The sequence below is a fragment of the Gracilinanus agilis genome, chromosome 1 (assembly GCF_016433145.1).
Source record: "Gracilinanus agilis isolate LMUSP501 chromosome 1, AgileGrace, whole genome shotgun sequence".
Taxonomy (NCBI): Eukaryota; Metazoa; Chordata; class Mammalia; order Didelphimorphia; family Didelphidae; genus Gracilinanus; species Gracilinanus agilis.
Window position 1 is genome coordinate 396,607,718 of NC_058130.1, and position 27,225 is coordinate 396,634,942.

The following is a 27,225-nucleotide window of genomic DNA, read 5'->3' on the forward strand; positions in this document are numbered from 1 at the left end:
AAAATGGGAATAATTAAGATCCTATATCACAAGGTTGTTATGAAGATCACATGAGAAAATATTCATAAGTTTCATTAGTGCAGTATCTGGTTCATAGTAGACGCTATATAAATGTTCATTCTTAACTCTTCTCTTCCCTTTTTCTCTTCTTTTAGGTTTCAACCAGTATTGGCTTCTATACCCTACTTGTTGAGCATGTTATCCTAAGTTTGGATTAGGTAACCACTGAGGTCCTTTACAATCCTGTGATACTTTGAACTCTTTTGAGATGAGTAAAAAGAAAAAGAAAAGCCTTGGTATAGTTATCCTGTCAACTACAATCCTGTTAGAATAATTCCTAATGATAAGGAAGGCTGCCCATCATAGTATTTACTTGTATCATTGGCTACCATTATTGCTGTCTTTGGTTTCTTTATAAGAAGTTAGTGTTGACAACTTTATAGAAAAGTCATTAAAATAATTTGAATAGTAAATTAAATTTGTTAAATGAAAAGTCTCTACTTGACTTTATCCTTGATTTATAATTACTTGATTTATAATTTACCCTTTGTGTGTGTGCGTGCGTGCATCTTAAAGCCTTTTTCTAGCATCAGTTCTAAGTGATACATTATTAGAGGGATATTGGCAAATTGGAGCACCTCCAACTTCCACCATGGTGAGTGAACTCCAAACTAGGAAGGAACAGGGAGGCTCACTCTAGAAAAAGAAGAAATGATGTGGGGGCAGAGGTGAGTATGAATGTTTTCTTCAGATATTTGAAAGGTTGGGGGATGGAATGACAAAACAAATGTTTCATTGTTTTCCCAGTTTAATTTTTCCCATAAATAAAATCTTGGTAGAGGAAAGTAGAAGAAAAACATTTTTTACAGTTGTTTAGTTACATCAATGATGACATTACAAATGCACACACAGACTCAAGGGTGTTGACAAAATAAAATGAGAAAATATAAGTGAAGGCTTTGCAAATTTTAAAATGTTATGTAAATCATCAATTATTATCATTCTTGTTCCCATTACTTTTCTAACTCCTCATTTTTCCTTGTGAAGATGAAACCAGGAAAAAGTAGACCTTTCCTGTGCACAAAAGAAGTTTGTGCTAGATGTGGAACTATTTTCAAAGTACTTTCTAGGTATCTTAAAGAGGGGAAGATTCCAAAAGAATGGGAAAAAACAAGGTTACTACCAATATTACCAACCCACCAAGCCACAAGTCAAAGGAAAGGAAGAAGGCATCAGTAATTTCTATACTATTTTCTCATCTCTATAAAATCTTTATGACTGGTATATCATAATGAAAATATTTTTGAATATACAATTCAAAGTAAGTTATTTTGAATTTTAAGTATAAGCGACATACTATGCTAAGACTAAAAAAAGGTTATCATTAAATTTTAAAAGTGAAATAAATAAATCAAATAATTAAATTTAATTGTTATATTAATTAAATCAGTAAATTATATAAGTAAAATAAATTTATTTTAAAAATAATTAAATTAACTAGTTAATTTGAAAAAATAATTAAATTAAATAGTTAATTTAATTAATTTGAAAGCATTTTTGAGACATTAGCCTAGGCATATTTGGTATAACTTATAGATACATCTCTGGTCTAATTATTTGTTGAGGATATTCATGATGAAGGATGAGAGTCAGTGTGTTGGAGTAAATAGTCTGTATCACAGCCAGGAAAATCCATGTTCAAGTCCCAACTCTGACATGTCATGTTTGTATAACCTTGGACAAATTACTTATGCTCTCAGGACATAGGAAACTAAGATTATAGATTGCAAAGAACCTGTTGACTTTCATTACTAGAGAGAATTTTTAACATATGGGAGTTACTGGTATCATTAAAATCACTGGCTCAATTCCTATCCCTCTGATGAGAATATGAAAAAGGGACAGATTTTCATAATAAATTTTCTACTGCTGATCACATCATCATCCATGATCAAAAAGGAATATTGGATACAAGATTCTGTTGTTTATAGTTTTTTCATTACATAACAAGATTTAGTTAATAAAATATTACTGATAAAAATTTTAGGAGAATCTATAAATTCTTAGTAGATATATTCACGTTGGGATTTCTATTGATTGATTGTCTGATAACTAAACAGAAAGAACATAAATAGGGGGCAGGCTTCCTGGAGGTGTTATCCAGGGTAATTAAACTACCCTGAACAGAGTTCAAATGGAAAAATGATTCCATATACAAAATGAGTTCTCTAGTTGTCCTGTTTGCAAATGACTTTCTGTTTACTATAGTAAGGAGGCTTCCATAATGAAAATCATAACCATTCAGAAAAGAGCAGATTGGCAATCAGTTCAAACAGGAAAATAAAGTGGATGAATAATGCATATTTCTAATATGATGCTTTATGATAAGATAGGCAGCCATTCCAAAAGCTGACCATTAGTTTACGTATTAATACATGTAAAGTGAATACCCACTGCAGTAGGGTGACAAGGTAAGCACAGAATGGAATAGAAAGAACATTTAGAAAATGGCACAGTATTTCTAACCTCTCACTCTCTCTATCCCTATCCCTATCCCTATCCCTGTTTCTCTCTCTCTCTCTCTCTCTCTCTCTCTCTCTCTCTCTCTCTCTCTCTCTCTCTCTCTCTCTCTCTCTCTCTTCCTCTCTCATACACACACAAATATGCACACTGTGATTTTGGGGTCAAATAATCTCCTAATGATGATCTATGTCTGTAAACTATGGAATACTACTTTGTCTAAAAGTTGCAAATATCAACTGAATCAAAGGGCAATGGAGACATACAAGGAGATTTAAGTTTTAGTGTTTTACTAATAATAACTCAATAAGAAATGGAATAAATTAGAGTATCACTGGCAAGGGATGGAATAGAGAAAATTAATGTTTGCACATTATGACTTCTAAGGTATCATCACATTCTTGAATTCTAAGATTCTAATGGAAAGTGAATTTTCCATCTTCCAGATCTTCTTAATAGATACTTTTATCTGATATTAATCAATTTTTGATTTGACATCAACAAGTTTTTGAGAGTACAATCTAACTTTTTCATAAACCAGTCCCACCTCTGAACTTAAAAATAAAATCTATATGTTTGTATTCACATGTATGTGTATGTCAGCATATATATATTTATATATACATATGCATATATTAGAGAGAAAGAGACTGATAGAGAGTTCTGACCTATTTCAAAATCTAAAATTAAGGTCCATTTTTTACTAGTGATTATCCTTGAGGGTAAGAACTAAATCTCTTCAACTCCCACAATATAAAGTACTTTGTACCTTAACCTTGCATGGTTATAAATATTATTGAATTGGAGATTTACATTGTAATGGTGATTCAGCTTTTGGAGGGCTATTAAAATAGTTCTCCTTACTCTATTATTCTATGACTATAAATATTTATATATTTTAATTCTCAACCTGGAAATTTGTATAAAGACTTTTGAGATAGTATTTGGGACAATCAAATTATTACTACTACTATGATGACTACTTGAAGCATACAAAAGTTTTTAGAAATTCTGAATTGAGAGAAACTTTTTAGATGTTCTGCCCAATTATGTACACTTATGTTCTTTAAAATATAGAAAACTTTAGTTTATATCCAGAAAGTCATAGCTTAGAACAAATAATTTTAAAAATAATTAGAGAAAAAAGGTAATTTAGTGAACATAATTACCAAATCAACCAACTCTGATAGTATTTGAAATATTCCACAGCCATATTTCCCCTAATAGTATAACAAAACAAGGAAGTTTCACATTTTCATATTTATTCTTCAAGGATAAGCTTGATCATTATAATTATACAATGTTAAGTTTTTATTGTTCTTATATTTTATGCTATTTACACTATGATCATTATCATATTTTGTTCTGTGTTTACTTCACATTGCATTACTTCATAAAAATATTCCTGTGTCTCCTCACACTCTTCAATTTCTACATATCCTGAATTTATAGCCTAGTGATAGCCTATATATTAAAGTACTAAAAATTTTAAGGCATTATTTAGTTAATGAATATCTGCTTTATTTCTAGTTTTTTCTAATACAAAAAGTTGGTAATTAAAATTTTCAGGCATATTGGACATTCAATTCTATCTTTGACCCTTTAGTCTAGCAATGGGATTCTCAGGTGAAACTAAATGGATATTTTGAAGACATAACTTTGAACTGTTTCCTAATTTACATCCTCAGGAATCAAATATTGAAGTCTGTTTACAACCTTCTGACTTTAATCATTTTATCTTTTTTCATCTGTGCCAATTTTCTGAGAATGAGATGAAACCAAAGAATTGTTTTGGTTAAAAGTCATTTATATGGAGAAAATTTTTTCTCATTAATGCTTTGGAGGTTACCCAAGTGGCACAGTAAACAGAGTGCTAAGCCTGAAGTCAGGCAGACTCATCTTTATGAGTTCAAATCTGGTCTCGGACTTGCTGTGTGACCCTAGGCAAGACACTTAACCTTGCTCATATCAGTTTTTTCATCTATAAAATAAGCTGGAGAAGGAAATAGCAAACTACGCAGGTAAGAAAACCCAATATGGGGTCAAAAAGAGTCAGATACGACTGAAACAACTGAATAACCATTAGTATTTGTTTAGTAACTCATGGTCTTACACTAAGATTACTGATCCAATTGGGAATTACTTATAGTATTTTGTCTTTTTATTGCTTTTCTATGTATCTGAGATAATAGACCCTTATCAAAGATATATAATAGAAAGATTGCTTTCTCCCAAATTAGCCACTTATTCTCATCCTCTTTCTACAGAACCATCTTTAAAAACCTTATTCTTAAAGTACCCAGTCCTGATGATTTACTGAACATTCATTACTTCTGATATCAGATTTTAAGGAAGCAAACACTTGGAATTTAAAACACAAGATAACATAATAATCTCCATTTTAAAACTGTTAGAAAAATGCAGAAACACATGCCCACATCAGAAACTGTTTTTGTGCTATACTGAGGGAGATACATATCTTATTGGGAATATGTAAAATATAACATCACAGGGCTTTATTCTGGTCTAATTTCACATTTAGCATGCAGGTAAACATGATCCAAACAAGTATGTATCCTAAAACTATTTTATTATTTTTTCTAGTTGCAAAATAGAACAATGTTTGAAAATAGATGTTAGAATCACAGTTTTTTGGAATAGGATTATATTTTGCTAAATTTTTTCTTTTTTCTTTTTATTTTATAGTTGAGAAAACTGAGACACAGAAAGGGCTAACGACATGTCTAAAATGTAGTCTACCCTTCTTAACAAAACAGAGCAAGTTTGTGTCAGAATTAAGAGAAAACTTTGGTTTCCTGACTTTTAGGTAAGAATTTTTCTCCTCTAGGATATTTATATCTGAACAAAGGAAAATATTACAGTTACAACCTTAACAAATATATTGCATTTGTACTTAACTAATGTACTAGATAAATTGTCATATCTAGGAAATTAAATTATGTTCCACAATGTAATTAAATGAATAATTAGCCTGTTGCAAATATTTTAGTTTCTGTCCTTCAGTCCTTCCAGATCAATATTAGAAAGAAGTTTTATTGTTAGTTTCTTCTAACCTTATTATGAGATTTCTGTGACACTATCCAAATACCTTTATATATTTCAGTTTATTAATATCAAATATCCACAGAGCAGTTCATTGTAAGCTAATGACCACATCTTTACAAGACCCATTTATGGTTCAGGTCCTTTTTTGATCAAACTATGATCTCCTTTCACTGTTATTATTTTTCTTTTTCCCTCTCCATTTACTAACTACATGTGAAATAAATAATTATTCACTGAAAGTACAGTGTGGAATAGATCAATCAATTATAAAAATATAGTCTACCCTTCTTAACAAAAAAACACCCTAATTACCACAAATATCTTAGAGGCCTTTATCATGCTAATGTCCTAAAGGGGGAAAATACTATGTCTCAATTATAGTGTTGGATATTAAACATCTATTTTGTTTCTGAAGAAATAGTACTCAAATGAATTTTGATTGTATTGAACTGTCTCTATTTTACAACCCAAAGTACAATTTTTAATAATAGCTCTGACTGCAGCAGACCCTCTGAGGTATAAGGAGTCCATTGTTTATCTCCTTAAAAGTTCTATCTTCATGGCTAAAAAGGGATGAGTAGTGTGGCCCAATAAATTGGGGGAGGAGGGGTATTATGAGAGGTTATTTTAAATTCAATGTGTAATGTCATTCTAATGTCCCACTATGAAAAAAATACTTGAAAAGAAAGTCTACTTTATAGAAAAACTAACAAAAAGTTAGAAGATTAGGAGCTTTTAATATTTGGAGCTTTTGATATATACTTAGAATTAGTTATTCTGTGAGTTTATGGATATCCCACCAAAATCACCATCATTACAAATATCACAATCCACCCATACCCTTTCTGACCCTTCTCCAACCTCCATAGATGCATACACTGGGACCAGACAAAGATGCATGAAGAAAAACTCTGGAGCCCTGCAGATGAAGCTGAGAGAGTCCACAGCCCTTCTGGTGACCTAATTTGTGGAAACTGAGGAGTGCATAAAATAGTTTGAGTGGGAAAAAGAAATTGGAGGCAGACAATATGAATAGATACAGAAGCTACCTTCATTCATTACTTCTGAGATCATGATGTTTTATTCCTGGTTTCTAACATTATTGTCTTTTGGAAAGCTCAGAAAAAAGAAGACTGGGAAGAACTGAGATTTCCAGCTTCACTAGGAACAATGAATTGTCTGACCGTCAGGATTTTTAAAGGCAATATTGTTCATTTCATTTTCATTGTAATAAAAAGATCGTTGAATCAATATTTGAATGAATGGTTCTTCAGGGTCACATAAAATTGGGAGAAAGATGAGAATACCAATGGGATGAGGATTAAACCTCGGAAGACTTATTAGTTATTAGAGTTATTAATATCCCTAGACAGAAATCTGAGTTAAGATAGTAAAAAGAAAATCTGAGAGTTTGGGGACTTAGGCAGATACCTTCCATTTATGCAACCCAAAGAAGCTAGGTTTTGTTCATGTTTCTGAGGTTTCTTAAGCTGGTGATTTAGGATCCATCTTATCATTTAGTGATTTATCCACCTACAGGATCTCCAAGTAGCTATTTAAGCAAATAATTTTAGCGCCAATGTAAAACAAGTACTCCTGTAAATAGGGCACTCTTTGTAAATTCCTTTACCCAAAACAAAACACAATAAACAAACAAAAAGCAGTACTGAATTTTACATTGAAATTGCTTTTATCAGTTTTTTTTCTCAGAAGTAAGTATAAAGTGTTTTTTAAAAATTATTTTGAGACTGGATATTTTAGAATATGAATCTTTAAGTATCTTGAGAAGTTCGATTGACTCAACCAAGACCATACAACTACTTGGTGACCAGTCAGAGCTAGAACTCTTTCCTCTAGACTAATACTTTCTTGAAGATTGACTGGTTCACTTTTAACACAGTGGTGTTAAATATGCATTGAGATTATCCACTGCAAATAGTTTTAAGGTCTTGATGTGTTGATCTTTTTTCTCCATGTTTTTTTTGAAAGATTAGTGATGTTTTCAATGAAAGTCTTGCTTACTGCCTTACAACTCAATATTTATAACCATCAGGTTTTTGGACCTCCAGAGACTCTACAAAACATCTCTGTGGAGTTAATCCTCCAATGCTGGGACTTGCTTTGGGTCAGAGCTGTATTGATTATATACTGGAGTATACTGGTTGTAAACTCAGAATCCTTTTAATTCAGAGTAATTGTGTCTTGTAGAATTTCAGGATTGAATTCACCTTTTCTCCTATACTTTTGTATGGGTTGCCTACCATGTTTATAACAGTTTTTCTCCTTGCCTTTCTCTCTTGGAATCTCTGACTTCTTCTAAGACTCAAGTTAATTGCTATATTTTTCAAGCAGATTTTTCTGACTTCCCTAGTGGTTGTTCCTTACTCCCCCACCCCAACGCTAGTCGCTTGATAATTATTTTGTAATGCAGACTATTTACTCCCCTGAGAAAATGATGTAGGTCTCCCAATGTAATGTTAGCTATTTGAGAGTAAAGATTATTTACTTTTTATACTTAGGCTAACAACTGATACATAAAAGGCATATAATAAATTTTTGTTGGTATATTAATTTAATATTAGTGGAACCACTTCATAAATGTTACTCCTACTCAATGTCACAGGATAAGCAATTTACTAGCAGAAGGATTATAATACTTAATTATTTAAAAAGATTTGTGATTTAGTAGATGGTAATTTCCTTATTTTTAAATATTAGAGAATAGACACTCAAACACACACATATAGATGTGCATATATATGTATACATGTATAAATATGATTTATAAATTATTTAATTTATATGTAATAAATATGAATGATTTCATCTATATTAGTAATAACTATTTAGTAGTAATATGGAAGTCAGAAGAACAGGACACTCATCCCAGCTCTGTCACATTTTTATTGCAGGTCATTTTACTTTTGGGGACCTCAGGTTCTTTAAAAATAAAATAAGAACATTACAATGTAAGGTCTGAGTTTCCTTCAAACTAACATCCTAAAGCTTTATGAAGACAAATTATTTTAGGTAGGTAGATCTTAATCATTCTACATTGTAATAATGAAATTAAATCTGCCCCGTCTATCTTTAGATTTAATTACCAAAGGTGAGGATATCCCCACTTAATTCACAAGTAGGGAGGTCTGTGACCCACGTGTGCTAGAATAAGTGATGAATCAAAATTTACTGACTGCCACCTGGCAGTCCTAAGAAAAGCATCTGTTATGATTGGACACGTAAACTAGGAGGAAGGCACAGGAAGTGATACAAAAGAAGCCCCTTTAAAAGAGAGTTCAGTGAGTTCAATCTCACTCTTCTTGTTCCTGTCTTGGACACGGAGGAGCGCTTCTGGTTTGTGTCTTGGATCTGAAGGAGCTCTTCTTGTTCATGGTTTGGACCTGAAGAAGCACTGGACCTGAGACCCTGAGACCTTGGTGAGACTGTTCTTAAATCTTTCCCTTAGAACTACACGTGGTGAGTGAAGAAGGCTGACTACCTTAGCCTCCGGAGAGGCCCTTGATTGGGAGAAGCCCTAGTGCCTAAACCCCTTGTTAGTTGACTTTTAGGCTCTCCAGCTGGGCCTCTCGAACTCTGCCAGAGTAAAGCTCAGACTTGAATACAAATCTAGTTTGTTAAATTAGATCTCTTACTCTACCCTCTTCTCTCTACTTCCACTCTCTCCTATATTTTGTAAATAAATTACTAAAATCATTTTATGAATTGGTATTTATTCAGTTCCTTGGCGACCACACCTTTAAATATTAACATTGAACCAAAACCCCTTTTTTTTTCCCTCTTACAATATGTAATACTTTACATAGTTAAAATTTTTTTTCATCTCTACAGGACTTTGGTCAGGGATATAATCCTGAGTAAACAGATTTCTATGTCTTCAAAAACAGGCCCTACTTAAATATTTGATGCATTATTATGTAGGGCATCAGGCAATTTTGAGTCAAAAGTTTACCCACTGGGGGCAGCTGGTTAGCTCAGTGGATTGAAAGCCAGGCCTAGAGACAGGAGTTCCTAAGTTCAAATCTGACCTCAGACATTTACTAGCTGGGTGACCCTGGGCAAGTCACTTAACCCCCATTTCATAGCTAAGACAGAAGGTAAGGGTTTTTTTTTTAAAGATTACTCACTAAAAAATCAATTCTCTCTTTTCTCTACACATACACTGGTTGCTCAGGCATTTAAATACCCTACTGTTGTTTTGAGAGCTCCATTAGTACAAAATTCCCATAAACAACCAGAACTGATGGAGTTCATTTTAACTTTGACACTTTATAATTCATACTAAGCAAACTGACTTTACAAGAACATAAAGAAAAGCTATATATTTGTTGATCAATTCATCCAACTCTAAAGAAATGAGGTATGTTGGCTACAATAACATTTTTCTGCTAAATAATTTGTTTCACATGGAAAAATAACTTTATCCAATAAGGCAAATGTTGATAAAACTAAAGGACTACTATCTTATGACAAAAGTGTAATTTCTATAGCTGGTGAAAGGGCGAAAGAACTTGTAAATGTGAATAGGCTCTTGGTACACTTACCCTTGAGTTAACCACTTCCAAGGAGACATTCTGAGGTGCAGCACTGGGAACTGAAAGGAAAAAAAAAAGTAGAGAATTACTGTCAAAGTGAAAAACACAAAATCCTTTAGAAAGACAAAGATGCATTTGTAATCTAATTATAATTATGCACTTAATTCAGGTGGCACTTCAAAGGTCCCCTGAAGATATAAAAGGTAACTCTATCTGTTCATTTCAACCAACTTCTAGAGCACCAGTAATCCATCTAGGGAGTTCCTGAAACAATTCATCAGGAATATGCCCAATGTGACACCAAATACTGTCATTTAATTACCACTTTCAGCTGATAACCTTCCAATTGAAAGAAATGAAAGCATTTGCGAGATTTCTTTGCTTCATTTAAGATGTTGAGAATCTCAAGATCTGCATGTTTTTATGATGGAATATTTCATTCTAATGGTCACTAATGTTGCTAAATCCTATTAATATAATTCTTTTTCTCTCCTAAAATAGGGAAAGGAGAAATTCTAAGAAACACATCCCATATTTTTAGTGGTTTGTAATTAAAGAAGTGTGCCAGAGAGATGCACTGGTTTTTAATGGCATGCTTATAGTCAATTTCTTAATTATTCAGGAGGAAATTTATGCCTTATTTTTCTCTTAAAGAATTTCTAAGCTATCTTAAATTCTTTATTTACTTCCTTTTACATACTTTTAAAAAATTCTCTTTTCCTCATAATGTATCCACCATACGGGACCAGAGGAAGTATACATATGTACTAGAATTCTAATAACTTTCACCATCTAATGTGTCGTTATCTGCATCATTAAGCTGTAATTGCATTAGAATCTTATTACTAGCCAATAAATATATAAACAAAAATATAATTTCAGACCTTATTGTTAATAGCTAAATAACAACATAATGGAATTTTCTGAGTCATTTTCTAGATATTTTAGCTTAGTTTCTCTTTTTGACTGTTTTTCCTTTAAATTCCAAAATGAAAATCAGATACCTTCCTAAATGACAGATTTTATTAACACCTGGCCAGTGATTTTCATTCAGTAGCCATTCAATGAATGTATTTTAATCAAGCAAATAATAGTAACTCACTTATTCTTTAAATGTGGCTAATACAAACTTAAATACACTATTTTGCCCATTTTTCTGAGTAAATTACTGAGACTTAGAGTGGTTCAGTGGCTTATTCGGTAGTACCTGTAAGTCCTAACTTTTGTAGTAGCTCATAAGTAGTAGCTGGAAAATAATAACTGTGGGACTCAACTTAGAACTCAGGTTTTGGACTATAATGTTCAGTGCTGCTTTTCATTACATCATAATAAAAAATGAATAATTGGATTATAGAACAAATAAATGAATTAGAACAATGGTTTCCCTCTAGTAGGAATATGCAAATCTATATCTACACCAAGCACCTTCATTTTTCCTTTTCTCCAAATAAATGTGCAGGAGGTCTTAAATTATAATCATGTAGGGATATTTAATATATATAATTTTTTTATATTACAAAGAGTCTTTATACTTTTAAAAGTAGGTAAAAACTAAATGAGAGAGTATTCTACATTTTGCAAAATACGTGTTCCCTGTGTCCTTAGAGCTTAATCCATTCAGTACAGTATATTTTCTCTCAGAAATAGGGCAAGTAAACTACTTGAAAATGCCACGCATGTCATATTTTTAGTTGTGTGTACATAAGGCAGGATGCCAGAGACCCACACTGGCTTGTAGCAACACAGCAGCTCTTTGAAAAATACATTTAGTCTGTCACCACCAACTGTCATTCTTGACACTTTTCTGTAACTCAAATGATACTAACACAAAAGGGAAAAATGATTTTTTTAAGAGTACAAGCATTATTATAAATGATTAAGATTTGAATTGAATCAAATATAAATACTTTTTAATTCTTCTCCATTCCACACTTAAATGTAATCATTTTTTTAAAACAAAAACTGCTAAGACAGTCTAAACCTCAAATATATATATATATACATATACATATATATATATATATCTTATAGGCTCCATTGTTTCTATTACTCAGTTTAATTTTCTCCTTCCTAGGGAATGTTTAGTAGAGTAGAGAAAAAAAGACAGCTTTACCATGCCTTTTTATACTCTTCTTTCAACACTACTAGCCTACCCCATCCCCAATGGCAGTGCTTTTTTGGGTGGTTATTATAGTTCTAACAATAATACTTCCTAAAATCTCTTTGACAGTGCTTTAATGTGGATTCAGGAATGGGCACTATATGGCCAATATACTGCAAATATAATAAATAATATAATATAATAAATAAATAAAAAATACTGCAAAAGTAGCTATAAACTCAGGAACAAGGAAATAGATTGATCATCCTCGAAGTTCATCAAATCCTCTGTAGAGGCAGAGCTATCATGGAAGTACTTAAATTGAATCTTACATATATGAATATGTCTAAAACACCCAAAAGGACTTTTTGGAGAGCATCCAATTAATCCTCAGGATTGACTTAATTACAATGTCACTTTGTGGACAGAGTATGAAGCTACATAGCTTAAAATTATAGCTCAAATGACATTGGAAGTATTATCATCAACTATTTTTATAAACTTAAACAGTTTCATAAGAAGTCACTTAATATATATTTAATATCTACATCTAAGTACAAAATTGATTATATAGAAATGATTTTTAAAAGGGTTGGGAGCTTTTAATAGTATCACGGAGTTCTACTCCTAAAAGACTTTTGTAGGTAGTATTTTGCAGATAGAAATATAAACTGTGTGCTTCCGGAGGGCAGTAATTGTTTTCATTTTTATCTTTGTAAACCAGTGACTTTATAGTGCCTGGTACCTGAGGGCTCTTACTACTTGCTTATTTAATATAAAATAATCTAGTGTTAGAAATGATTTTTACTTTTCAAAAGGGACCCAGAACTTAATAGAACAAAAAGAAATATGATTGAGAAGCTTTTTGGTAACTATCTAAATACTGTATTAAAATTTTAACACTAGTACCACAAAGTAAAAAGAGTTGAATATTCAAATTTAAGCAATACTATTTTTCTCAATTTGGAAGACAGGATACGGACTTGATCCAATAGTTCATAAATATAGGGTTATCCTTAATGAGAAAACTTCTTCCCCAAAAGCCCATTGATCACTTCCATGCACTTCGTAATGTGGGAAAGCTGTCTCAGGCATTTAGGGGTTAGGTGATTTGCCAGAGTTATGGAGTCAGTAGGTTTCAACAGGCAGAATATGAATCTACATGTTCCTGGATTCAAGACAAGCTCCCTATGGCCTTTGCCATGCCTTTAAATTTAGACAGATAGTGAGGAGCTTAGAGGACACAAAAATATTTCAAAATAGGTAAATTACTAATACTCTGATTTCCATCAACAACAAAAAACAGTCATAACAAATAGCATTTAAATGAAACTTCTGGGTTTGCAAAACAATATAAATGTAAATGTACACATGTACATATACATACATATGTTTATGTGAGCATGCACATGTCTGTGTACATATCTACATATGTATATATTTATGGAGGCAACTAGGTGGCTCAATAAAAAGAGGTTGAGTCTCAAGTCAGGAAGACCAAACTTCAAATCCGACATTATACACTTAATAGCAGTATGACTCTGGGAAAGTATTTTTTGCTATGAAAACTCCATATGAAGTCATGAAGAATCAGACAGAACTGAAATGACTGAAAAAATTTTAAAAAGTCTATATATACATCTTCATATATATGTGTATATACATTTTTATTTTTATAGCCAAGAAATTTGTGAATTAGGTTCTATTACTATCCCTATTTTACAGATGAGGAAATAAAAGCTGTAATAGGTTAAATGGCATGCCATAAGTCACATAGTTCATTACTGTCTGAATTCAGGTGTTCCTGACTTAGTCCTTCACTTTGTCTAGCATGCCACCCACCTGCCTCTCTAGTCTGTTCTACACATTTTCTTTCTTTCTTTTTTTTTTCATTCTTACCTTCTGTGTTAGAATCAGTCCTGTGCATTCATTAGAAAGCAGAAGATTGGTAAGGGCCAGGCAATGAAGGTTATGTGACTTCCCCAAGGTCACAAAGCGAGGAAACATATGATGCCACATTTGAACGTAGGATCCCCCTATGCTCCCTTCATTTTCTTAAATATAATCTAATCTATCAGATGGTCTATATTTGACCTGACTTTTACTCACATTAATTTCTTCTTGTATCTATTTTCTAATACTTTACTAATTCTCTTATAACCATTTGTTGACTTATTAAAATAAATATTTAAGACATAATTTTATTAAAGGCATTCTAGTCCTAGTGGGTAATCAGATTTTTGAGGTCATAATGTTCTCAAGACTCAAGTGTAATTGGTTTGTGGTTAGAATTCATACTCATGCTTATAAAGATCTATTAACTTTTCATCTGTGGAAGACTGAGTAATGTTATTTCTCCTCTTCATATTGCCAGATCTCAAAAGACTCAGGAATATTTTCCTTTAAGGAATAAAATGAAAATATAATGGCATGATGAAGCTATTAAAAACCATAACAAGTCAATGCATCTTCTCTTCGTGATTACTATCCAAACTTCTAAAGGACAATCACTCAATCTACTTTTTTTTTCTATAGAAGCCAATAGTATGCTGGCTCTGAAGCTATATGACGTTATGTAGAGATGGCAGCCTCATTTTGCAGTGATTCTATGCTGTCATCTCTACATAACAATGATGAAGCTATATGTAATTAGACTATATTTCAAATCCTAAATTCTCCCTACCATTTGGTTATCCAGTTACAAAGAAGTTAAACTAGGTAAGAGATAAGAGAATTATCCATACTGTATGTGACTGGATATGTGTAACACATTTGTGTGTTTACCAAAGAAAAGAATCTTAGTACTTATCTGGTCTTACCTTTAATTGCACTCCTTAAATGTCAGCTTTAACTGCCCAGAGGGAGAAGGGAAAGACCTAGTTCAGTGCTTTTCTCCTCAACATGTCAAGTTATTTCATCCTTTACAAAGTGGTTCATTAAAGATATCTGGTCTGGCAACTCCCTTCAATACGGCAAAGCAGAATAGTTTGAAATGTGTTCTAATGGGATGGTTTGTTGTTTTGAAGGTAGGGGTGGTAGTGGATCTAATTCTCAGCTTAAGAAACAAATACTAATACCCATAGGGAATTTAACTTGTTCCCTAAATATATGCTTGCTGTCATATACAAAAAAGTGGCATATTTTGGAGTATTTTAGGTTTGATACTTATTGTCTTTGTTTAAGAAAATATGAGCATCATTAAGACAGACCATGAGCATCTCAAGATACTTCCATTTCTGCAGATACTCTCTCTAACTGAATCCCAAAGCATTTTCCTATGTATTCATCCTGCTTTGAAATATGTTTTTGTTTGTTTTCTTATATTTTACTTATTTTTTTCTCTTAGATGGGTCTATTGCACTCTTTCAGAAGTATTACTTGATGGATAGCATCTCTGAATATTTTTGAAATTAATTTGGAACTTGGTCTACTACACACACCTGGGTTTTCTAATCTTGTATACTAGAGTAACCAGTAGAAATGGAAGAGATTATCAGCGTAGGCCAATGAGACCGATGATACTGAGCAGTTACATCTGACACTATATATTTTACCTAGAAGAATCATAAAACAATTAAAATAGTAATGAAAGTTTAATTTCATAGAAACCTTTAAAAGCACACTATTAGAAGGGACTTAAGACCACTGTAGAATTCAATTGGACAAACATGTTAGTTTCTATAGACTCATCTTAAAACCCAACAAAGTTCACTCAATTTTTTTTTTCCTAGTCATATGTTTGAAGTGGAAAGAAACAAGATGCTATAAGAACAGATACTGGTAGAAAGTACTAAGATAAAGTAAGCTAGCATGGGTTCACAAACAAGAAGCCCTGAGGCTAGGCTTATATGTGCAATCTCTTATTTTTTGTTCAGTTTTGGCTGAATTGATTGGTTGTGGACTGATTCAGCCAAAACCCAGGTCTGTAGACCATATACAGCCTGGGGCTTTTGTAGCCACTTAGGACACACAAAATACACCTTTTCTGTAATAAAAGCAGCTTGCATCTGTATTTGTTGGTGTAGAGTAGTATCTGATCCTGAAAGCTTTTCTCTTCAGTGACATCCTAGCTATTCCTAAAGAGTTGAAACACTTCCAAAGGATAATTTTTTGGCTAATGAGAAATAATCTATCTTTCTCACTTATGACATTTAAAACCAAAGTGGAGAACAGGGCCACAGTACCACAGTTCAGAGTGTGAATTAAATCTACATAAATTATGTAAAATATTCATTTTCACTTGTTTTCTTTTGTTTTTATAATTATAAGTGTGAAGTAATTTATTCTGCTGAGATCCACTCTGTACAGCAAATGATAAGAGAATTAGATGGATGGGCATAAGAATTACTTTAAAAATAATATTGAAGAGGTGTCAAATATGAAATAATAATTTTTTAAAGTTAGAGCTGCAAATGAGCCAGAATCTGCAATGCAAATAATATCATGAAAGGGGGTTCAGGGAACATGAGTCTATCATCCATTTCAATAACATGCTTTACTTCACATGGCATCTTTTCACTTTGTTTAACGATACATGTCCCTTCCCTTGCTCTATTGACAAGCTATGAAGTCTGTCTACCCGTATTCCATATACCCATGTTTAAGATATATGAATTAGGGGTAACTAGGTTGCTCAGTGGATAGAGAGCCAGGCCTGGAGATGGCAGTCTTTTGTTCAAAACTGACCTCAGACACTTCCTAGCTGTGTAACCTTGGGCAAGTCACTTAACCCTCATTGCCTAGTCCTTAACACTCTTCTGTCTTAGAAATAATACTTAGATTTTAAGATAGAAAGTAAGAGTTAAAAAAAAAAAAGAAATATGAGTTAGTCAACAAGAAGCCAATGCGTTGTTTCTTTTTGTTCATCATAGTTTTCTTATTCTCCTCTTCCTCTTCCTCCTCCTCCTTCATTTTTAAAAACTAAATGGTTCCATATGTCATAGCATCACCTAGAAAATAACTTCTTTAAGAAGTTATAAGTGTATTTTACAGCATAATTTCTGGATCAATAGTTTTCTCTACATCCCCTCACATATTAGGCTAGGTTCTCATACTTTAGTTTCACATTGTTTCTAAATATCCTCCTATCTCATTCACTTCATCCTTTACACAACTAACATCTATTCAGATGAAACAGATCAGTTCACTCTCTTTTCTTCTTTAGTAGCACTTAAGAAAATTCCCCTCTGTTTAATCTCTCTGGTCTCCTGTAATCAGTAAACACATTGGATATACCTCAATCTGTTCAGCTTTGTTCTTCAGATCTAACTCTTCTAAATCTGTGATTGTTTTTCATAGGGATTTTTTTTTTCATTTCTAATTCAAGAGATACAGTTGGCCATGGCTGATTTCTCTTTGTTCCATCTTTGTCTTTGTTGTTCAGTTATTTAAATGGAGTCTGGCTCTCCATGATCCCATTGGGGAAGGGCAAGGGTTCTTGACAAAGATCCTAGAGTTGTATGCCATATCCTTCACCAGTTCATTTTACAGATGAAAAACTGAGGCAAACAGGGTTAAGTGACTTGGACGGCTAGTAAGTGTCTGAGGTCAGATGAGTGCCATATTCTACCCTCTTTCTAAAAAATATAAAGGGTTAAATAAAAAAGGAATTAACCAAGCATGTTGAATCAAATTAATATCCAAAAATGCTATTTCGTTATATTTTAAGGCTTTTTTTAGGAAAGGGCAAAATGAACTTGAGATCTAGGCAAAAAACCAAAATGTATAGACTTCCTAACACACTATAGTCTCTGCTTATAATTTTAACCTTTTCAATTGTTTATGCATTTTAATATCTCCTTCATTTCTGAATATATCCTCTTTTTCTGCCTCTCCTTACCAGTGAATCATCATTTTTTATAACAAAGTAAGCAAATTATACCAAAGAAAAGGGGGGAAATAGTTCAGTAAAATGAAAAACTCAACTACTGCATATGACAGTAAATGAATGAATGAATGAAAAAGTGTTTATTAAGTAGCTAACATTATATGTGTTATATATGATTTTAGGGTCTGAAACAGCTTATGTCTTCAAGTAACTTACAATATAAAAATGTGAGATGAACAGAAATAGGAAAGTAGTGGTCAAGGAAGGGAGTTTTTGTTTCAAGAGGTGATGGGAATATTGGGTGGAGCTATAAGAAAGTCCATTATAATGTCCTTTCCAGTGGTACAGTATTTTATCTCTTCAATAGAGTGCAACAATATATATATGTGTGTGTATATATATATATGTATATATATATATACATTTAATTGTAGCATGATTTGAGAGTCTCATCTTGCTTTGAGCCCTTTGTCTACTTTGGAAAAGACTATAGAAAAAGATTTTTAATTAGAAGGTCTCCTCAGAGGTCATCTCTTCCAAACCTCTCATTTTATGGAGAAGGAAATTGAAGCTTAGACAGTTTAGAGACTTGCTCAGGATAACATAGCTAATGAATGGCAGAGATGGGATTAAGCCCTAGATCTTCCTTACTTGAATTTTGGTATTGTATCCATTATAATTTTATCCATTTTAATTATGACTTTCTAGAAATGACACTATCATAATAATACAAATATATTTCTTTTACATTAATATATATGCATATATACATAGATATATATTTAAATAATTGTCCTAGTTCTAACTTACCATCAGAAAGTGTTACAACTGTGAGATCATCAGTGGATACTCCTGGCCCGTAGCGATTATAAGCCAGAAATCGAAGCGTATACTCAGTAAATTTTTTCAGTCCTTCCAGCTTATAAGACAGTCCATCAACCTCTATATTCTGGGCAGATAAAAAAAGCAGAAATTGTTATTAAGGAGGAACATTAAAGCAGATATGACAGTCATTCTGTGGAATAAATGGATTAGATATTAGACTTTTGCTCACCAAACTACACAGCTTAAATCCTTATTTGACTAGCTGTAAAAGGTAACTTGTAACATAGACTTCCTGTCTAAAGCACCATCCTCTTTAGTCTCCCTGCTAATGTATCACTATACTATTTTTACAGTCATTAAGTTCCAATTTGCTTTACACTACACAATACATTTAGTGTTTTTTTTCTCCTCCAGAAATTGACTCAAGGCCAGGAAGAAGCTTACTAACTTGATAGGAAGAGAATTGCTTCTGCACTACAGAAAGAATTAGATCTAAAGAAAAAAAAAATAAATGAAAGAGAAAAGAGAGAAGATCTCACCTTTACACTACTTAACTATAAACAGAAAATAAGTACATAATAATGACATATCATAAAATTTTTGTTTGAAATCTTCAGGATTCTAGCATTGTTTTTTCTTCATACCTGAGGAACAGAATACCAGGTAGAGTCATAGATTTAGAGCTAGAAGAGGCCATTGAATCTAATGCCTCTCTTTTACAGATGAAGAAACTGAGGCACAGAGAAGCAAAGTCATATAATCAGGTTCATGTGACTAGTAAATATCTCAGTTAGGACTCGAGTCTTTCTAACTATAAATGTAGCACTTTGTTCACTATGACACTGACTTTCCTCAGTAGATAAGTGGCACCACCCCAAAGTCCATTCTAAATTAATTTGGGATAGAGATCCAAGTAGGGCATCAATGGCAGATCACTTCATTTCAACATTGTGCATTTTATCATGATGACACTGAATCATCTAGGTGCTACTTGGGGAAGCAATAAATCATGTAATATGTCAAAAATATTTAGGGCAGCTAGGGGGTCTTAGTGGACAGAAAGCATGGCCTCAGGATGAGAGGTCCTGTGTTCAAATCTGATCCCAGACATTTCTTATCTGTGTGACCCTGGGAAAATCACCTGACCAATTGTCTAACCTCTTCTGCCTTGCAAATGATATTTAGTTTCAATTCTAAGACAAGTTACAGGTTTAAAAAACAAGCATATCCTAGGAAATTTCAATTACCAATGGACACTACTAAAAACAAGTTTTATACTTTATGTGACAAGCTTTAGTAAACTGGAAAATTACGTTTTAGAACAATTCTGTTCTTAAAAAATAAAAACTCAGTGGGTTAGGAAGTTTGTTTAAGTGTACAAAATTATCAGTTGTGTATGTATTATATATCTAAAGAAAGCTTTAAGTTCTTTCTTTAGTTTGGCTATAATAAAGCCAAATGGGTAAATTGAGAAGATAAGTTAGTCAGGCAACAGGCAGTTGATAAGCTTTAATAAAGCACTTACTATTTCCTGATACTGTACTGAGTACTTAAGATTAAAATAATGAGGGAGGGGGGGAATGAAATATTCCTGCCTTTGAGGAACTTGATTCTAATAAGATTGACCATGTATTTAATTAGATCCATATAGATTTAGAGGAAGTAGATGTGAGGTAATCAGAGAAGGGGAGACACTGGCAAATAGGGAGACTGGCAGAAGACCTCCTAAGAGGGAGATCTGAGCAGTTTTGGAGAAATCCCAAAAAATTAGGATGTTGAGAAGAGGTGATATTTCAGTAGCATTTTAGGTGTCAGGGATAGGCACTGAGAAGCTTCAGAAATAAGTGTGTCGTGTACAAGGAGCTGGCTTATATAGTGTGCAGAGGACACTAAAGTGTAAGAATATAGGAAAGGTGTTAAATGACCAGGTTATGAAGAGTTTAAAATACTGGAAGTTTTTAAGAGCTTTAAAAGAGAACTTATATTTGACCCTGGAGGCAAGAAGGAGTTAAAGGATTTTATTGAATAGTGGGATAAAATGGTCAGCTCTATACTTCAGAAAAGTTAGAAAAGTTAACTTGGCATTTGGTGGAAGACAAATTCAGACTTGAAAAAGGGAGATCAGTTGGAAGACTATTGCTAGGGTTCAGTAGAGAAGTGATAAAAGCCTGAACTAGAGTGACAGCTGGGTGAGTGCAGAGAAGGGACATATATACAGAGATATGACAGTAGAATTGACAAGATTTGGCAACAGATCTTATCTATGCAGAGTGCATTTATGGAGTCAAGGATGACACTGAGTTTGCAGACCTTGGTGGCTGGCTGGGAAAATAGCAGTACATCTGACAAATAAAAGGGAAGTTTGGAAGAAGACGGTTTAGGGGGAAAGATAATGAGTCTGTTTTGGACTTGTTAAGTATCAAATGTCTACAGTACATCCAGTTGCTGCTGAGGGACTGAAACTTGGGAGAATGATTAGGGGTAGAGACAGAGATTTGCACATTACCTGTATAGATTTGATAATTAAATCCATTGGAGCTGATAAGATCCCCAAATTAGAAATTAAAAAGTAAAAAAAAAAATGGCTTAGGTCAGGCTTCAGAAACACATGTGGTTAACAGGCATGACAAGGGTGATGATTCAGCAAAGGAGACTAAGAAGGAAAGATTAGACAAAACAGGGGCTTTAACTTTTCTTGAATAATTCTTAATTATTTTCTAAGACAGCTGGAATAAGTAACTGCTTTCTCAGCTTTGAATTAGTTGTTGTTTTTTTTTTCCTCCAACAACCCCACTTACATTTTTTCCCCAATCTTTGACTATTTGGGGGTAAATTTTAGGGGTATGAGAAAATACACTGAAGTTGTTTTAATTTTAATTTCTATAATTATTAGTGATTTTGAGTAATTTTTCAGCTGATGATGAATTAATTATGTTTCTGCTTTTCAAAACTGTTTTTACACTTTACACATATATGTAGTAGGAAATGGCTTTTAATTTTATAGACCTCTTCACATGGAAAGTCATTAGAAATGAAAATGGCTTCCAGGAAGCTGACACTGATGAAGATTATCTCCTCTCTGTTAATATTTCTATATTCTATATAAAACTCTTTGTAGATCTTAAGATGCTATATAAATGTTAAATTTGGAATCATTTCCCATTCCCCAAATCTGTTAACCTACAGATGCTCATATAAATTACTCTGTTTCCTATACTACAGTGCCTCTCAAGATATCCACCTATCACCTGCAGAATTATATGTGTATATCTCTGAATATATATTATATTCATACATATTTTCATTTAAAGATGATTTCCATATGGCCTGGATCTACATCAAATTTTTATAATTCTCTACTTCACGTGTGAAGCCAACAGTAACAACTATCTGTCACTATATATAAGAAAATTACTCTCTTATATTGACTTCATTCTAACATCTATTTACTTCCTCAGCTCCTTGTGTTCCAAGTAACTTCTATAATCCAGAATCCAATTAAATTACTCAAACTTCCAATAACAAGTATTTTAAAATTTATCAACTATCCACTTAATACAATTGCTTGGGGTAATCACTCAACTGTATGTAGCTTCTGCAAGATTTTCTTACCTATTTCCCCAGTGCAAACATATCCCTTCATGCAGTTATGATGCATATTCTTGCCTACCTGTTCTTTTCCAGTAGAAGCCTCAGTGCAGAACAATCTGTAACCTTGAACTGGACCATTTGCATAGGCAGGGGGTTCCCAGGAAATAAGAATTGAGGTAGGTGAGGTAGATATAGCTTGCAGGTTTTCTACTGGCCCTGGGACTTGCACTGCAGACAAACAAATATGATCAATGTAAACCTTTTTTTCACTCTTCAGTAAAAGGTGAGACTCTCAAAGTTTTGGGGTGCATTACATACTATATACACACACATACTATATATTTTACATAATATATATATACATATACACGTAACTATATACCCAAATTTTTAAGACGTACATGTGCTATACATTTTAAGTTACTATTTAACATAAAACTATAGAATCATAGTATTTTACAACTGGGAGGAAACTTCAAGAACATTTTCCCCAGTATTTTAATTTTGCAATTAAGAAAACTGAAATCTTGGGTGCAGCTGGGTGGCTTAGTGGATTCAGAGTCAGGCCCAAAGACAGGAAGTCCTAGATTTAAATCTGGCCTCAAACACTTCCCACCTGTGTGACTCTGGACAAGTCACTTGAAGTCCATTGCCTACCCTTACCACTCTTCTGCCTTGAAGCCAATACACAGTATTGATTCTAAGACAGAAGGTAAGGGTTTAAAAAAGAGAAAGAAAACTGTAATCAAAGAAGCTAATTGTCAATATTCATACAGGTAGATATGGCTAAGTTTCAGGTTCCAAAGCTCAGGATTCTCAACAATCATTTTGTTTTGCTTCTCTCTGCATCACATTGACTCTGAAATCTGGAAACTAATTAGTTAGTGGTAGAAAAGAACTAAATAGAGCATCATGAATTAGGATTTTATTTATAAATATAATATGAAATACTAGAGACCGAGTGGTATAATTAATGGGCAGAGAGGCAGCCTTAGCATCAGAAACACCTGAGTTCAAATCCAGTCTTTTGACACATAATGGGTGTGTCTTAAACTCTTTGTGCCCTAAAGAATTCTCTGAGATTGAGTTGCTGTGTTATATTGATAGACAGAGTTTCTTCACTGGGAAACTCCCTGCACCAAGGAACTCATAAGTCCTGACTCCATTCTACCCCTGCCCTCAAGAATATACATATCTAAGTCATGAAATAAACACATTTTTATGCACATACAACCATTCCTTTGCCCTGAGACTGGAAAGCACTGGCTATGACTGATATAAATTACAAGCATAAATTATTATTATTATTGTTATTATTATTATTATTTACTTATTGTTATTGGCAGCCTTAATCTTACCTAGATGAAACAGATGTTTAGCCTTTCGAGTAGATATGCAAACAGAATCCTAATTTATGAATATAATAGTTAAGTATTTTGCTAAATATTCTTTAGAATGATTCTGATGTTCCTCAACTGCCACATAGAAAATGAAATCTGGTGGGGGATTCCTGGAATGCTTTCATCTCAACAGCTTCCCCCATTGATTTTCATAATGTCTTCGATTGAATCACCTTCTTCAATATATTACTATAGATTTTTTTAAAAACCTGTTTATTTTTTAATTATATTTACCATGAAGGCCATCTGCAACTCCAGATCAAAGACTCAGGGGTACAAAACATAATTCATAGGGCCATGTAAAATATATACATGCATACAGACACACATACCCAGATAATCCTCAAGAATCACTTTTTTCTCCCACTGGATTCTGACAGCTTTCCTAAGAATTCTACCACAGGAGTATTGGCCATTTTTTTTAAACCCTTACTGTCCATCTTAGAATCAATACTGTTTATCGGTTCTAAGGCAGAAGAGCAGTAAGGGCTGGGCAATGGAGGTTAAGTGACTTGCCCAGGGTCACACAGCAAGGAAGTATCTGAGGAAAGATTTGACTCTAGGGCCTCTCATTTCTGGGCCTGCATCTCAATCCACTGAGCCACCCAGCTGCCCCAAGGATTGTCCTTCTAAGGCATCTTTGGCTTCTTTTAGAGCGATTGTATCAATTTGAGGCAATGGTATCTTATCTCAATACAATTTTCCTTCTCAAATTAGATTTTATGTCATTTTTTATAAGAAACAAATATTCCATTTGATACAGGAGATAAAAGGAGAAGAGTTTATATAGACACCAGTACTACTTATTTATTATAATAAATTATATGCCTGAATATTAAGTATTTTTTTAAAAGCTACTCATATATACTTTTCAAGACAAGAGGGTTTTCAAACTCTTTTACTACAGTTACCTTCAAGGGATCAGTACAATAATTTCAAAGACAAATTCTTGCAACTTTTGACTTGGGACCAGAGTGGTTAACAGGAAAATAGAGGATCTGGAGAAATAAGACTTGTCTAAGTTGGGAGCTTCACTGAGGTAAGGAAATGCCTTACAATCCCACCTCCAGTGTTCACCAGTCTGCAGATTTATACAACTAGCACTTATATTTCATTTTACATTTTAAAAAGTACTTTCTTTTACAAATATGATTTCATTTTATCCTCACAATAACTAGGTACTATTTGTATATTCATTTTACAAATCAGGAAAATGAGGATGAAAGAAATTAAGCAACTTCCTCAAAGTCACACAGTAAGTTATTGAGACCAATTTGAACTCAGGCTCTTCTGATTTTTAGACAAATTACTATACCACAAAGCTGCTGACACAGATGGTTTTCATGTTAACTATGAGTGTTTTGATACAGTTATATGAGAAAAAACATGATCCATCAAAGAAATTTAGTCTGATTCCTGTAGTACAGTAAATTACCCTTTTTCTCCAACCCCCTACAAAAGGCAGAGAAGGAGGAATAGTAGTAGTGTAATCCTGGAGGAAGTTGTAGCAGCAATAATTTCTCTTGATCCCCAGAGCATAAAGCAAATACAAGAGGAGAATATGAGCATCAGGAGATAGGTATGTTAACATATGTGAATGAATCCTGGGCCCAGATGGAGGAAAGAATGGAATCCATACAACAGACGTAGAGAAGAAGCACAACCCTCTAAATTCCAATACTGAGGAAAGTCCTCTGTCACACAGCCTTAGGTAAAACACATCTGTTAATCAAACAAAACTCCAGTGCCTTGTTCAGTTTTTAAGTGAGTTTAAATCTTCTTCATAAGCTAAAGAAAAAAGATAAAATAAATGGAGAGGAAATGAAACATAAATTACCTGTTTCAGTCATATAGTGAATGAAAGAATGAACTACAATTTTTGACGCTTTGTATAATGTGTGTTTTTGTGGGGTGGAATTATTGGTTTCTGAAATTAGAATTTTCTCTGGTGTTTATGTTTTGAAAATATAATTGTAGGAAAATAAACAAATATAGAAGAAAATTTTCATGAACATCATCTGATTCAACTCTGTCATTTTATTTATGTCACACAGGTAGTAAAGAATAGAACTACTTTTCAAATACATTATATGATTTCAGATCTATTACTTTTTGCACTTCCTTTGCCTGAAGAGTTTGAATGAGGTCCATCATAAGAAACTAATCTAGTAACATTTTTGTAATCTTTTCACTTATTGCCTTGATATTGAGGTTAGTGATTCACCTTTATATCAAAAACAAATAGGTTTGCAGATAGCAATAGAAGGACAATTAAGGCTATCTAGTCCGCATTCTTCCCTCTCCTGTCCTATTTTAACGTGAGAAAACTGAGGCCCAGGGAGCTTAAATTAATTTTCCAAAGTCAAATACACTAAGTATAAGAGCTAGGATTTGAACCCATTTTTCCTGATTTCAAATCTAGCTCATTTTTATGACAATATTCTTTTTTTTCCTTTTTAAAATATTTTATTATTTTAGAAACATTTTCCATGGCTACATGATTCTTGTTTCTAATTTTCCCTTCACCCCCTGGGCCCTCCCGTATCCAACGTGCATTTCCACTGTTTTTAATATGTATCATCAATCAAGACTTATTTACACGTTAGTGATAGTTGCATTGGTGTGGTCATTTAGTGTCTACATCCCCAACCATGCCCGCATCAACCCATGTGTTCAAGCGGTTGTTTTTCTTCTGTGTTTCCACTCCTGGAGTTCTTCCTCTGAATGTGGGTAGCATAGTTTTCCAAAAATCCCTCAGAATTGTCCTGGGTCATTGCATTGCTGCCAGTAAAGAAGTCCATTACATTCGATTTTAACACAGTATATCAGTCTCTGTGTACAATGTTCTTCTGGCTCTGCTCCTTTCAATCTGCATCAATTGCTGGAGGTCTTTTCAGTTCACATGGAATTCCTCCAGCTTATTATTCCTTTGAGCACAATAGTATTCCATCACCAACATATACCACAATTTGTTTAGCCATTCCACAATTGAAGGGCATCCCTTCATTTTCCAGGTTTTTGCCACCACAAAAAGTGCAGCTATAAATATTTTTGTAAAGCCGGTTTATCTATGATCTCTTTGGGGTACAAACCCAGCAAATCTATGGCTGGATCTAAGGGCAGGCATTCTTTTAGAGCTCTTTGGGCATAGTTCCAAATTGTCATCCAGAATGGTTGGATCAGTTCACAACTCCACCAGCAATGCATTAATGTCCCAATTTTGCCACATCCCCTCCAATATTCATTACTCTCCCCTTCTATTATTTTAGCTAATCTCTTAGGTATGAGGTGGTACCTCAGAGTTGTTTTGATTTGCATTTCTCTAATTATTAGAGATTTAGA

At 33.3% G+C, this 27,225-nt stretch overlaps 1 protein-coding gene across 1 annotated transcript in view; it reads right to left on the bottom strand.

Moving 5' to 3' along the window:
• Positions 1 to 27,225, bottom strand: part of DCC (DCC netrin 1 receptor) — a 941,371-nt gene that overhangs the window by 354,134 nt on the left and 560,012 nt on the right. The window contains 3 exon segments of the mRNA XM_044681552.1: positions 10,149 to 10,198; positions 18,878 to 19,016; positions 22,563 to 22,711. Of these exon segments, the coding sequence (XP_044537487.1) occupies positions 10,149 to 10,198; positions 18,878 to 19,016; positions 22,563 to 22,711 (338 nt within the window).